This window comes from Coregonus clupeaformis, chromosome 16 (genome assembly GCF_020615455.1).
Source record: "Coregonus clupeaformis isolate EN_2021a chromosome 16, ASM2061545v1, whole genome shotgun sequence".
Lineage (NCBI taxonomy): Eukaryota > Metazoa > Chordata > Actinopteri > Salmoniformes > Salmonidae > Coregonus > Coregonus clupeaformis.
The window spans coordinates 48323238-48338843 of NC_059207.1; the positions used below are offsets into that span (position 1 = coordinate 48323238).

General features: G+C 43.2%; 1 protein-coding gene across 1 annotated transcript in view; it reads right to left on the reverse strand.

The window, feature by feature from the left end:
• Positions 1-3018: 3018 nt before the first annotated feature.
• The window catches only part of LOC121584209 (substance-P receptor-like), a 31735-nt gene continuing 19147 nt past the window's right edge, over positions 3019-15606 (reverse strand). The window contains exons 3-5 of the mRNA XM_045225941.1: positions 12317-12467; positions 4786-4982; positions 3019-3848 (exon numbers count right to left, since the gene is read on the reverse strand). Coding sequence (XP_045081876.1) covers positions 3476-3848; positions 4786-4982; positions 12317-12467 — 721 coding nt within the window. The 3' untranslated portion in view covers positions 3019-3475. The remainder of the gene's footprint in view (positions 3849-4785; positions 4983-12316; positions 12468-15606) is intronic.

A 15606-nucleotide genomic window follows, 5' to 3' on the forward strand; every position in this document is an offset into this window, starting at 1 on the left:
TTTAAAACAAAGTCAACACCGCAGCCATTGCTAGCTAGCCAACACTATCAGCTAGCATTACTGTAGCAACTAAATACAATATCATTTTAGTCAATGAGAATTTTGCAACGTAAAGCTTCACTTTCTGAACATTCGAGATGTGTAGTCCACTTGTGTAGCTAGCATGACTGACTTTGTGCTAGCTAGCCAACGTTTAATTATTTCTGCGTTATGTAAGGAACTAGACACGGACACAAATGATCTGTTTAGTGTGTTAACACACTATTGGTAGTTTGTTGTAACCAAGTATTGGTGCAAAACCGTGTGTTATTGGATGCTAACATGCTAGTTAGCTATGGCGTCATAGGATACGGTGCCCTGGGCGGTTTTCACGGAAGAATACTGTACCAAGTTAGCTAGCTGAATAAACTAAGTTAGTCTATTCCTAGAAAACATTGAACCGCTGTAGTTTACTTATAATAATTTCTAAAGTGGAAGTTGGGAGAGTTATATTTTAGTGTTTCAGTGAAAGGTAAGTGAGGGAGGCCCCGCTCGCTCGCTTCCCCAGATGTTTAGTTAATTTTATTCCGATCTCTTTTGCATTATTGTAGCCTTTTCTGTAGCCTGTCCACTATGTGTCTGTCTATCCCTGTTCTCTCCTCTCTGCACAGGCCATACAAACGCTTCACACCGCATGGCTGCTGCCACTCTAATCTGGTGGTCCCTGCACGCACGACCCACGTGGAGTTCCAGGTCTCCGGCAGCCTCTGGAACTGCTGTTCTGTGGCCAACAAGGCAGAGTTCATCTCAGCCTATGCTACCCTCCAGTCCCTCGACTTCTTGGCGCTGACGGAAACATGGATTACCACAGAAAACACTGATACTCCTACTGCTCTTTCCTCGTCTGATCATGTGTTCTCGCATACCCCGAGAGCATCTGGTCAGCGCGGCGGTGGCACAGGAATCCTCATCTCTCCCAAGTGGACATTCTCTCTTTTCCCCCTGACCCATCTGTCTATATCCGCATTTGAATTCCATGCTGTCACTGTCACTAGCCCATTCAAGCTTAACATCCCGCCATAAAAAAAGCCAGACTACGGTTTGCAACTGCACATGTGGACAAAGATCGTACTTTTTGGAGAAATGTCCTCTGGGGGGTTGCTTGCAAGCCGAAAAACACCATCCCAACCGTGAAGCAAGGGGGTGGCAGCATCATGCTGTGGGGGTGCTTTGCTGCAGGAGGGACTGGTGCACTTCACAAAATAGATGGCATCATGAGGAAGGAAAATTATGTGGATATATTGAAGAAACATCTCAAGACATCAGTAAGGACGTTAAAGCTTGGTCGCAAATGGGTCTTCCAAATGGACAATGACCCCAAGCATACTTCCAAAGTTGTGGCAAAATGGCTTAAGGACAACAAAGTCAAGGTATTGGAGTGGCCATCATAAAGCCCTGACCTCAATCCTATAGAAAATTTGTGAGCAGAACTGAAAAAGCATGTGTGAGCAAGGAGTTCTACAAACCTGACTCAGTTACACCAGCTCTGTCAGTATGAATGGGCCAAAATTCACCCAACGTATTGTGGGAAGCTTGTGGAAGGCTACCCTAAACGTTTGACCCTAGTTAAACAATTTAAAGGCAATGCTACCAAATACTAATTGAGTGTATGCAAACTTCTGACCCACTGGGAATGTGATGAAAGAAATAAAAGCTGAAATAAATCATTTTCTCTACAATAATTCTGACATGTCACATTCTTAAAATAAAGTGGTGATCCTAACTGACCTAAAACAGGGAATTTCTACTAGGATTAAATGTCAGGAATTGTGAAAACCTGAGTTTAAATGTATTTGGCTAAGGTGTATGTAAACTTCCCACTTCAACTGTACATATTATTTGTTAGGTTTCAGATAATACCAGATGGTGGGGTAGACAGGAGCTGCTGTGTCACAACAGGGATCAGTAGACACAGCTATAACAGCTGAACTCACAGTCACACAGAGGATGCATACCAAATGGCACCCTCTGGTCAAAAGCAGTGCACTATATAGGCATAGGGTTCTATTTGAGACCCAGAAGTTGTATACAGAGAGAATTGCCTCAAAGCTGCCTCCCTCCCTTCCTCCCTCCCTCACCGGCATTATGCTAAGTATCCAGACACATCTTCAAATCGCTAGTTACAAGAACTAACAAAAGCCTCACAGTGCAGTTTCTCTTTGTTTATGTAATCACACCACGTCTCTCCACTGTCTTATGTCCTGTGAAGTACACAGCTGACAAGCACTGTTCAGGTCTGTTTCTTTGGCTCTATCCCACATGATTCCCCTGAAGCAATGCTGACAGGCCACCAGCTAAACGCACCTCAGCCCCAGTAGTCTAATTTAAACTGTGTCCCATGGAGTGCTGGCTTGTTAACCCTGTGCTTCGTTGTAGGGTCTGAGGCTATGCTACTGGAATACCAAGGTTTTTGAGAACTGACTGTGCTCCCAGCATGCAAGCAGCAATCACACACTAATGCACCAGTCAGAAGTACTGGTGGTAATATGAACACTGTGTGTGTGTGGTGAGTGGGTCTGTGAATATGCTAGATAAGTACTGGGTACATTCTGATAGTTGAAGGTTTGTGGATAGTGTGAAGGTTATAGGGTTCAGTTAGGGCTGGGTCCTGTATTAACCTTGTTTTCATGTATTGACCCAGTCTTGTGACCCAGCCTTGAACCCAGCCTTTGTCTCTCTGGGCTATAGACAGGTTGGTTGTTTAGCAACAAAACCGATGCGTGCGCAACTACGGGGCAAAACAGACGGGGTTGGCTTAGATTGCTGACAACATGTAAACTATATTTAGTCTCCAATGTTCATTGAAAACATAAATAAAGTTGCACAATGAGCACTTGTTTTCTCTCAAATATATTGTTACATTTGTTGGTTAGCTAGCTAGCGAATTTTAGCCATATTAGCATAGACATGACAGCAGTAAAAAAACTAAAAAAACAATGTAAAACTAGCTGAAACGAGCCACTTACGATTCCCCACTTGTCATTGTTGCTAGCTATCTGGCCATTCAGAATCACAACAACACACAGCCTTCTGCCCCATTAAAGCGTGCTCATCGTTTTCGCAACGTTCTCAACTAACTCGTCTATAGCAGGTATCAGGCAATGTGGGCTAGGTATGACTTATGGCCTTAGTGTCTACTGACTCCTGTTTCGTTTTGAATCAGGGCACAGTGGAAAGCGCATTGCCCTCTGAAGGGGAACCAACCAAGCCTTAGTCACAGGCGGTAGACTTGATGCCCAACATTCAATGAAAGGACATTATGTAAATAGGCAAAGACACACATGGATGGAACCCACACACCAACACAAATGTACACACACACACAAACACGCTCAAGGCCACACACACACACACGCATACAAACACACACGGTCCCCATTGGCAGATATTGTGAGATAGAGAGTGTTTAGTCGCGCCTGACTCTCCTCTCCCCTCCCTACTCAGGCAGGTTGTTGTAGAAGCTGGAGGTCTCCGAAACGGTCTTGGAGACGCTGCGGGACGAAGAGCCGTTGGAAGTCAGGTCCAGAGAGGAGCGCCTGGGTGCCGCCACCGCACACAACCCCACTCCCCCTCCGCCAACCCCCCGCGCCCCGGCCTCACACCCGGCCCCAGATAGGGCCCCAAACCTGGGAGGCTCCAAGTCGTCGGCCACGTGCGGCACGGTGGACACAGTGGTCTCCATACGGCTGGCCTTGTACATGCTGGTCTGGGTCTGTAGATAACGTGTGGACTTGAGCTCCAGACCCTCGTAAGAGCCAGCGGGGACACAGGGACAGCATCGGAACGCCTGCTTGAAGCCAGCTCGGAACCTAGGGAAGGACAGAGAGACAGATAGCACAGGACAGACACAGACAGACAGACAGGGACCAGAAGAGAGGCCAGGAGGAGATATTTTAAAAAAGGGGAATGTGAAAAAGCTGAGGACAGAGTAAGAAGAAGAGGAAAGTGTTTGATGAAAAATGAGTGGAGGCAGATGTGGAGAGGAGAGGGGCACTGCAGAATGTTTAATGACTTAGTTCATGACGCAGTTCTCTAGCAGTGTAACTAACTCTCACATTTCTGTTTTGTACTATAATGACACTCAGTCATAACCTAGTGTGAAATAGGCATCTTTCAGAGACACTAGACAGTCGACAGGTGGTTGTTAGGAAAACCAACCAAATCTATAGGTTTACCAAATGTTTAAGTGATCATCAGTCAGATTAAGTAATAGTAAAATGTCTTAAAAAGAGAAGAGAATCATATCAAAAGTAATGTGAGCATTGCATTGTGAAAGGCAATTACTTTATATGAAAATGTATTGCAATGTGAAACGTATTTCTAGATGAAACAGTTTGGTGAAAAAATTACTATGATTTTGTGTGTTGTACTTAGTCAATTGAAAATGTTCTTAGAGTTTTGAAACAACTACCATTTTGATGATCTGTTTTGAGTTTTGTACCACATACTTGTGAAAATTGCACCAAAGCAATAAACAAAAACTGTAACAAGTCATATTAGAGCAACTAGTTGTTGTTCATGCAATAATTCCTACGTTTTTTTCTCCAATTTTGCCTTCACCACAACGGTAAAGGTTAAGAATAATATGTGATGAATGGTCCTCAACATATAAATAATGCACTGAATAAACAATCTACCTAATAAAAAACAGGTAAGAGGATTTGCATGCGTGCATATGTGCCTGTGTGTGTGTGTGCCATGTGCGCACACCTGTGTGTGTGTTCCTGCGTAGTGTAGTGTACCTACCTGTCGTTGAGACAGCAGTAGATGATAGGGTTGTACATGGTGGAGCTCATGGCCAGCCACATAACAGCCAGGTAGACTTGTTGGATGTAGAGCGTCTCAAACAGGAGGGGGAAGAACAGGTGGAGCAGGAAGTACACGTGGTAGGGCAGCCAGCAGATAGCAAACGTACACACCACCACGATCATCATCTTCACCACCTAACACAGATAGAGATACAGATACACCACAGGATTGGGGTTCATTCAAATTCTAATCACAGAGATCGTATTAAATTAGTTCTATATGTAATTCTGAGTTCGACTCAGTCATTTCAGGAGGCGTTTCATTGATATAAATGGGACTTCGCAATTGTTGAATCAAAATGTAAATTAATCTTGTGAATTGGCTTCGCCTCAATTCATATTGAATTGACCCTAACCCTGATACAGTGAAACTGTATAAACAGGGAGAGAAGTCAACTGAAGAAAAGAAGGTGAAAGGGAACAAGACAGCGGAAAGAAAGTGGAAGACGGTATGTGTGAGAGAAATAAGAAAGTAGTGTGTCTTACGTGTGTCAGTGAAGAAAGAAGGAAAGTTCAACTTCTCCCTGGCTGGACCTGGAGGTAATGCAGCCAAGTTGTTCTTGTTTTCTCCCAAATTACACCATAATTTCCTATAACGTGCAGTGATTTTGACCAGGGCTCATACAATTGGGCTTTTTCCAAACATTGGGCAGAATATCAGAAGTGGGATGCCTGTGTAAATGCAGCCATAGCGGTATACAGCTAGCCCCATAAACCCCAGATATTCTTACTGAAATTTTGATGAACAGTAGCTAGCAGAGCATGTAAACCATAGCTTACTATGGTGTTGATTGGTACTGACTTATAAACTTGAAATATGAAATATCCTTATTCATGTTACTGAAATGGTACATTCTGTCAGAACATGTTATTGTTAGACATCAGGTATCCTATGGAGAGGAGAAGGGCCACAGTCTGGTTTCAGTCAACAGATAAGGTAGGACAGCCGTGAGTTGGGGAGGAGTGAGGAATTTGGGCCGAGGTCAGGTCAAATGAAGTGAGAAAGAACAGGCATCACTAAAGTCCTGTCTAGCAACAGAGATGTATTGGCTGTCTAGATGTGCAAGGAGGAGACTCGGCATAGGAGGAAGGTATAAATATATGTGCTTGTGTAAACATGTCTTTGTCTTATGCAGCTGTGTGACCCAGTGGGTGAATAAACTTGGTTTGAACATTACTAGTTGTCCGTGAGTTTTTCTCTGTTCATTTAGAACAGTTGGCGCTGTGAACAGGATTCACCACGATTTAGATCGGGGCGGGGAACCGTGACAGATTGTGTGGAAATAAGAAGACAACTGTGAATAATTTTGGTTACATGTGTTGTCAACAACAATGATATTTGAATAAGACATTAGGTCATCCGTATTCTCCATTAGTAAATTGGCAGAAGCTTCAGTATTGTTTCTAATTCAAGGTATCAGGTCCAGTCACCAAATTATTTGGTACCAATACCGTAACTACTCTCCGGGAAGTGGGATAACTAAATACAATAACAAAATATTTATAGTTAAAATTGGCGAGTATTAGAGCCATGGGTGAAGAAATCTAAACACTCTGGACACCGTCGGGAGAGGCGTCGGAATAATAACTATTGAAATGGCGACTGGCGACCCCGATTCTCCCTGTGAAGGGGGGCTAGAGGAAGAAAAGTTTAATAAAGCCATAGAGGCGCTGAAAGAGGCGCACAAGCATTCTACTAATTCGTCTCGAATATGGGAAAAATTTAGCAAATTTGATAAAATTGCTCAGCATTTTCCTATTGATGGAAAATTCCAATCTAATAAAGAATTCAGAGATGCAATTGTGACTTGGCACAATGACATAGAATAAAAATCTAAAGCTAAATACACCAGTGTTTTGATGTCAGCATTCTATCAACAAAAAATAAAAACCGATAAAACCAAAATTAGTAGATGTACTCAGCTGCAAAAAGACTGGGTACGTTTTAATTTTTTTATTTTATTTCACCTTTATTTAACGAGATAAGCCAGTTGAGAACAAGTGAGTACATTGATAGAATGTGTACGAATGCTTTGACGGCAGGTTTGAAACCTGTTATCAAAACGGCTATTGCAGGGGTAGTGGACCAACATTTTCATTGGGATCTAATTCTGATTACTTTGCAGCCGTGCGTGTGGTTAATTTAGCCACAGTGAGAGTCACTAACAGTGGTTTCAATGGCCAAGGTAAGACAAAGAAACAGGGAGGGAAAAGTAGCGAAAAAACATCAAAGCGTAATGCGACAGATCCCTGTTTTAGATGTGGGGTCGTTGGTCATTGGAAGAATGAGTGTAGGGTAGTACTAGAGCCTACGGCACCCGCTGCATTTGGAGGGAATACTGCGATGCAAGCGTTTGCAACTTTGACAAAAGAACAGCAGCAAACACTCTTGAAAGCAGCGGGACAGGAAACTTTCACATAGCGGTGTATGGCCTCGGTTTGATCGATAGTGGTTCATAGAGATGACGGTTTCTATGTGTAGGGAGATGTAGGAGGACACTTCTCACACAACTTTCGAATAGATACCGGTGCTCAAATATCACTGATTCCTTAGATGAGAAATAGGCTAAATTTAAGACAGGAAAAAGTATTATATTCAGCAAGGTAACAGGGGCAGAATCGAAAGCGATACGACTACTACCCATGTCTCTGACCATAGGACCAGTAACAATACCCGGATAATGTTACATGGCGACGGGTGTGGAACCAATTTTGGGTTTGGAAGAATCTATGCGAAATGCCAGGGGAATGGATTCTAAAAGGTAACAAATTACAATTACCAGGCCAAACACCTTGCAAACTCAGAAAACCTTGGGGGGTTTTTAATCTCGTGAGACGTTTTATTACATCTTATTCCGAAATAGATTTATAGAATTTACGAAAGTGAGGAGGGGTCACGAGAAATTAGAGTGGAGTTCATATTGTGAGTAATTGTTAGCAGAGTTTTTAAAAATAAATTCTGTCAAACGACAGCATTGGTGTTACCAAACCCTCAAGTGACAGCATTGGGGGTTACCAAACCTAAAATGGCCGTTATTTGTATTTGTTCATAAACATGAAGGGCAAGGCAGGACAGTGGTCTTATCATATCATGTTTTGTATGTAATTAAAACGTTTGTGTTGCTGATTAAGATTAGCATAGTGAATACTAACAAACACTTAATAGTGTTGAATGACCTTTTTCCTGACTTTCTGGTGAGGCCTGATCAACCTCACTAGAAATGATAGAGTCATCAAATCAAATCAAATTGTATTTGCCACATGCGCTGAATTCAACAGGTGTAGACCTTACAGTGAAATGCTTACTTACAAGCCCTTAACCAACAATGCAGTTTTAAGAAAATAAAAAAAAGTTTTAAAGTAAAAAATTATTGACGGGTTACCATTACAGAGTCAATGTTGAAGGGGGCACCGGTTAGTCGAGGTAATTGAGGTAATATATACATGTGGGTAGAGTTAAAGTGACTATGCATAAATAATAAACAGAGTAGCAGCAGCGTAAAAGAGGGGGATGGGGTGGGGTGGGGTGGAGGGGCAATGCAAATAGTCTGGGTAGCCATGATTAGCTGTTCATGAGTCTTATGGCTTGGGGGTAGTAGAAGCTGTTAAGAAGCCTTTTGGACCTAGACTTGGCGCTCCGATACCGCTTGCCGTGCGGTAGCTGAGAGAACAGTCTATGACTAGGGTGGCTGGAGATTTTGAAAATGTTTAGGGCCTTCTTCTGACACCGCCTGCTATGAAGGTCCTGGATGGCAGGAAGCTTGGCCCCAGTGATGTACTGGGCCGTACGCACTACCCTCTGTAGTGCCTTGCGGTCGGAGGCCGAGCAGTTGCCATACCAGGCGGTGATGCAACCAGTCAGGATGCTCTCAATGGTGCAGCTGTATAACTTTTTGAGGATCTGAGGACCCATGCCAAATCTTTTCAGTCTCCTGAGGGGGAATAGGCTGTGTTGTGCCCTCTTCACGACTGTCTTGGTGTGTTTGGACCATGATTGTTTGTTGGTTATGTGGACACCAAGGAACTTGAAGCTCTCAACCTGTTCCACTTCAGCCCCGTCGATGAGAATGGGGGCTTGCTCAGTCCTCTTTTTTTTGCTGTAGACCACACTATTTACCAAGAGAGTTTTCATCTATATTTTTCGTAGCTGTCTATTTACCACTACAAACCGATGCTGGCACTAAGACCACACTCAATTAGCTGTATAAGGCCATAAGCAAACAGGAAAACGCTCATCCAGAGGCAGCTCTCCTAGTGGCCGGGGACTTTAATGCAGGGAAACTTAAAGCCGTTTTACCTCATTTCCACCAGCATGTTAAATGTGCAACCAGAGGGAAAAACACTCTAGACAACCTTTACTCTACACACAGAGATGCATACAAAGCTCTCCCTCGCCCTCCATTTGGCAAATCTGACTATAACTCTATCCTCCTGATTCCTGCTTACAAGCAAAAACTAAAGCAGGAAGCACCAGTGACTCGGTCAATAAAGAAGTGGTCAGATGACGCAGATGCTAAGCTACAGGACTGTTTTGCCAGCACAGACTGGAATATGTTCCAGGATTCTTCTGATGGCATTGAGGAGTACACCACATCAGTCACTGGCTTCATCAATAAGTGCATCGATGACGTCGTCCCCACAGTGACCGTACGTACATACCCTAACCAGAAGCCATGGATTACAGGCAACATCCGCACTGAGCTAAATGGTAGAGCAGCCGCTTTCAAGGAGCGAGACTCTAACCCAGACACTTATAAGAAATCCCGCTATGCCCTCCGATGAACCATCAAACAGGCAACGCATCAATTCAGGACTAAGATTGAATCGTACTACACCGGCTCCGACGCTCGTCGGATGTGGCAGGGCTTGCAAACTATTACAGACTAGAAAGGGAAGCACAGCCGCGAGCTGCCCAGTGACACAAGCTTACCAGACGATCTAAATTACATCTATGCTCGCTTCGAGGCAAGCAACACTGAAGAATGCATGAGAGCATCAGCTGTTCCGGACGACTGTGTGATCACGCTCTCCGTAGCCGGTATGAGTAAGACCTTTAAACAGGTCAACATTCACAAGGCCGAAGGGCCAGACTGATTACCAGGACGTGTACTCCGAGCATGCGCAGACCAACTGGCAAGTGTCTTCACTGACATTTTACACCTGTCCCTGACTGAGTCTGTAATACCAACATGTTTCAAGCAGACCACCATAGTCCCTGTCCCCAAGAACACTAAGGTAACCTGCCTAAATGACTACCGACCCATAGCGCTCACGTCTGTAGCCATGAAGTGCTTTGAAAGGCTGGTCATGGCTCACATCAACACCATTATCCCAGAAACCCTAGACCCACTCCAATTTGCATACCGCCCCAACAGATCCACAGATGATGCAATCTCTATTGCACTCCACATTGCCCTTTCCCACCTGGACAAAAGGAACACCTACATTACCAGTGAAAAGTTTGGACACACCTACTCATTCAAGTGTTTTTGTTTATTTGTACAATTTTTTACATTGTAGAATAATAGTGAAGACATCAAAACTATGAAATAACACATATGGAATCATGTAGTATCCAAAAAAGTGTTAAACAAATCAAAATATATTTTATATTTGAGATTCTTCAAATAGCCACCCTTTGCCTTGATGACAGCTTTGAACACTCTTGGCATTCTCTCAAACAGCTTCATGATGTAGTCACCTGGAATGCATTTCAATTAACAGCTGTGCCTTCTTTAAAGTTAATTTGTGGAATTTATTTCCTTCTTCATGCGTTTGAGCCAATCAATTGTGTTGTGACAAGGTAGGGGGGTATACAGAAAGTAGCCCTATTTGGTAAAAGACCAAGTCCATATTATGGCAAGAACAGCTCAAATAAGCAAAGAGAAACAACAGTCCATCATTACTTTAAGAAATGAAGTGTAGTATCTGAACATCCCAGAACTTGGCTCTGCTTGCGGAAACATCTGGAAAGCATTAATATAGGGGCCCCCTAAAACAGAGGAGAGTCTGCTATGTGAAGGTCAGGGATTGGTCTATTCAAATCACGCGATATTATGTTACATAGGATATATACCAGGTTTTGAACAAAGGACGGGGAGAATAATCATTTTTAGATTGGGTTAGTTGTTCTCCGGATTTCTGCAGAAGTCTGTAAATTGATGCTGAAAATCTTTGATATAATAAACCATTATAATCAGAGTTCAGTGTCCGCGGATTTCTTGTCAACACAGCATATCAGCATCGTTGTCTCGACACCACAGAAGGTCAGTCAATACGGAACATTTCAAGAACTTTGAAAGTTTCTTCAAGTGCAGTCACAAAAACCATCAAGCTCTATGATGAAACTGGCTCTCATGAGGACCTCCACAGGAATGGAAGACCCAGAGTTACTTATTTCATAGTTTTGATGTCTTTACTATTATTCTGCAATGTAGAAAATAGTAAAAAATTAAGAAAAACCCTTGAATGAGTAGGTGTGTCCAAACTTTTGACTGGTACTGTACGTGTGAATGCTATTCATTGACTACAGCTCAGCGTTCAACACCATAGTGCCCTCAAAGCTCATCACTAAGCTAAGGACCCTGGGACTAAACACCTCCCTCTGCAACTGAATCCTGGACTTCCAGGTGGTAAGGGTAGGTAACAACACATCTGCCACGCTGATCCTCAACACGGGGGCCCCTCAGGGGTGCAATCTCAGTCCCCACCTGTACTCCCTGTTCACCCATGAATGCATGGCCAGGCATGAGTCCAACACCATCATTAATTTAGCCAATTACACAACAGTGGTAGGCCTGATCACCGACAACGATGAGACAGCCTATAGGGAGGAGGTCAGAGACCTGGCCTTGTGGTACCAGGATAACAACCTCTCCCTCTACTTGATCAAGTCAAAGGAGATGATTGTGAACTACAGGAAAAAGATGACCGAGCACACCCCCTTTCTCATCGACGGGGCTGTAGCTAGCAGAGCATGTAAACCATAGCTTACTATGGTGTGAACCCATGCAGAGTTACTGTACTCAATTCTGGAATCATCTGCTGCTTCCCAGAGCCCCACAGTAAATATTTACCATACAACACCCCTGATTTGTAAGTGTGTAACAGCAGGGAAATAATCCTGCAGCAACAGAAAATGTGAATTGTTATGTGGATTATAATGGATTTAAAAAAATATATAAACCTCAAATACACTACAAGTTTAAAATGTCCTGCATTGCAAGAAAATTATCCTGCAACAGGGTGATCAATGAAGATCCTACTGTACACCTGTACCTTGCATTTGGCTGTGAGCTGGGCTACTGTAGAGCATGTAAACAACAGAGACAAAGTACATTATATAATACTATGGTCAATGCTATTTCTTTAAACCCAGTGTTAGTGTATGGTACCTTGTGTTTGGCTGTGAGCTGGGCTGGTGTAACCCAGGGTTACTGTACTGTACCTTTTATTATAGTGTGCTGTACCTTGCGTTTGGCAGTGAGCTGCTCCTTGTAGCGGTCAGAGGAGTCTCCAGGTATGTTACTGGCCCAGAGAGTGAGGCCCACCACCAGATAGGCACAGCCCATCACCAGTAGAGGCAGGAAGTAGATCAGCACTGTCACGCACACGTAGTACCTACAGGACAGGGAGGGGGAGACAAGATCAGCATGCAGCACTGCTACATTGTACCTACAGGACAGGGGAAGAAGATCTGCATAGTCACACACACATACAGGTAACTGCCAAAATAATAGAAACACTTGAGTAAATGAAGAATATAAAATATATTCAAAGCAGGTGCTTCCACACAGGTGTGGTTCCTGAGTTAATTAAGCAATTAACATCCCATCATGCTTAGGGTCATGTATAGAAATGCTGGGCATTATTTAGGCTACCATGGCTATACACCCATTGGATGACAATGTCCCCATCCAAAGGGCACAAGTGGTCACTGAATGGTTTGATGAGCATGAAAACGTTGTAAATCATATGCCATGGCAGTCTCAGTCACCAGATCTCAACCCAATTTAACACTTATGGGAGATTCTGGACTAGCGCCTGAGACAGCGTTTTCCACCACTATCAACAAAACACTAAATTATAGAATTTATTGTGGAAGAATGGTGTCACATCCCTCCAATAGAGTTCCTGACACTTGTAGCATCTATGCCAGCGTTTCCCAAAGTCGGTCCTGGGGACCCCAAGGGGTGCACGTTTTGGTTTTTGCCCTATCACTACACAGCTGATTCAAATAATCAACTAATGATTAAGCTTTGATTATTTGAATCAGCTGTGTAGTGCTAGGGCAAAAACCAAAACATGCACCCCTTGGGGTCCCTAGGACCGAGTTTGGGAAACACTGATCTATGCCAAGGTGCATTCAAGCTGTTCTGAGTCATGGTGGCCCAATGCCATATTAATACACTTTGTGTTTCCTTTATTTTGGAAGTTACTGGTAAACAACAGGGAGTGGGAAGAAAAGTGCAGACAGGGAGGACATCAGTGAATTATGACATCCAGTCAAAAACAGGGATCAGGTAGGTGTGTGGGTTTGGATGGGATACAGATAGGGTAGCTGTATCTTTATGCCAGGTGCAACAGTAATAGGGTATGAATAAGGACCTCCTTTATCTAGCAAACATATCTAATACAACTATTCTGAGATCATTTTTCTATTTTTACATGGCAAAGGAACTAACTCCCCCCCATAATTAACTGTCCATTAATAAATAAAAAATGAAGAACATTAAGACAGCTCAGATTCAGTTCATTTTAGTTAATGGCTTGGTTATCAGACACAGTAGGCGGTCTCTCCTCCCCAGACCCTTCCATGGAAGAGTGTGTGTTTTTGGTTTTACTATCCTTGTGGGGACCAGAAGTCCTCCTCCTTGTGGGGACCAGAAGTCCTCCTCCTTGTGGGGACCAGAAGTCCTCACAAGGATAGTAAAACAAGGAGCATTAAGACAATTATTATAATCAGATAGAACGCCCAGGAGGACAGAGACACAACATCAGCCTTCAGGCCTACTGAGCCAAATGCAGGTGCACTAGAGGATCAAACCTGGCACACACAGCACACAAGGCATATGAAATGAGCCCAAAGAGAGAGAAGCTGCAATTCAACCAATTGACTTGAAGGCTTACCTTTTTTATGCACCGATGGTTTTCCTCCCCAAAATCTCTGTTGTATCTTTTTGTTCTCTAGTGATGCATGCAGTGTTTTTGTTTTTTTGGATATAAAAGGTAAGGCAAAATTTTTTTTGTCTCTATGTCCAGTATGAAAGAAGTTAGAGGTAGTTTTGCGAGCCAATGCTAACTAGCATTAGCTCAATGACTGGAAGTCTATGGGAACAGCTGGAAGTCTACAGGAACAGCTAGCATGCTAGCTGTTCCCATAGACTTCCAGTCATTGTGCTAAAACTAGTTAGCAATTGCGCTAACGCAACATAGCAACTTCCACAGAGAGAGACATAGACATGGTATCCAAGAGTTCATCTGACTCTGGGGAAGTAGATAAAGGGCATTGCCAACATCCTGAAATATCCCTTTAATGGCATTCAAGGTCTGTTACCAGTGATTATAACAGTGAAATTTGTAGGAACCGAATGAGAGAGTACAGCCAGCAAATTGGTAATGGGTGGGCTCCTGTACAGACTTCCACTTACTTTCTTGTCTGAGATGTGTGAAATTAACTGTCACAGCTCCCTAATACTTGCTTTTTGTAAATAATATGACAGGAACGGGGAAATTAGTTAAATTCAAAGGAGAACACACTGGGGTTTCAGAAGTAAATGAGAGAAGTTAAACATTCTTCCTTAGTTGATAATTTTCTTGATTCGAGCCAATGTCTTATAAAACAACCTTGTAAAAGAGATAAACTGATGTTTTCATTTTAGTCAAAAACGACTTTATATCGAAGGAGTGCCTTTGATTTGACGGCCTGCACATGCGCAGTTCGGCACGAGAAGAACGTTAGACCAGAAGATGTGTTTCTGCACATGAGCTTAGCCAGCCAACGTCACCATGATATCGTGTGACAAGTGTGATCGGGGATTTCTATTGGAGAAGCAGTTTCTGCCTATCTTCATACTGTACTGTCTTTGGAGAACAGGTAGGTAGCACTTCCTCAGATAAAGTCTTGTTTTATAGTGAACAAAAATATGTAAATTGGTGGTCCCATGTTTCATGAGCTGAAATAAAAGATCCCAGAAATTGTCCATACGCACAAAAAGCTTATTTCGCTCAAATTTTGTGAACACATTTGTTTACTTCCCTGTTAGTGAGAATTTCTGCTTTGCCAAGATAATCCATCCACCTGACAGGTGTAACATATGAAGAAGCTGATTAAACAGCATGATCATTACACAGTTGCCCCTTGTGCTAGGGACAATAAAAAGTCACTCTAAAATGTGCAGTTTTGTCACATAACACAAAGCCACAGATGCCTCAAGTTTTGAGGGAGTGTGCAATTGGCATGCTGACTGCAGGAATGTCCACCAGAGCTATTGCCAGAGAATTGAATGTTTATTTGTCTACCATAAGCTGCCTCCAATGTTGTTTTAGAGACTTTGGCAGCACGTCCAACCGGCCTCACAACCGCAGACCATGTGTAACCACTCCAGCCCAGGAACTCCACATCCGTGTTCTTCCCAAGCGGGACGGTCTGAGACGAGCCACCCAGACAGCTGATGAAACTGTGGGTTTGCACAACCGAATCATTTTTGCAGAAACCGTCTCAGGGATGCTCATCTGCGTGCTCTTTGTACTGACCAGG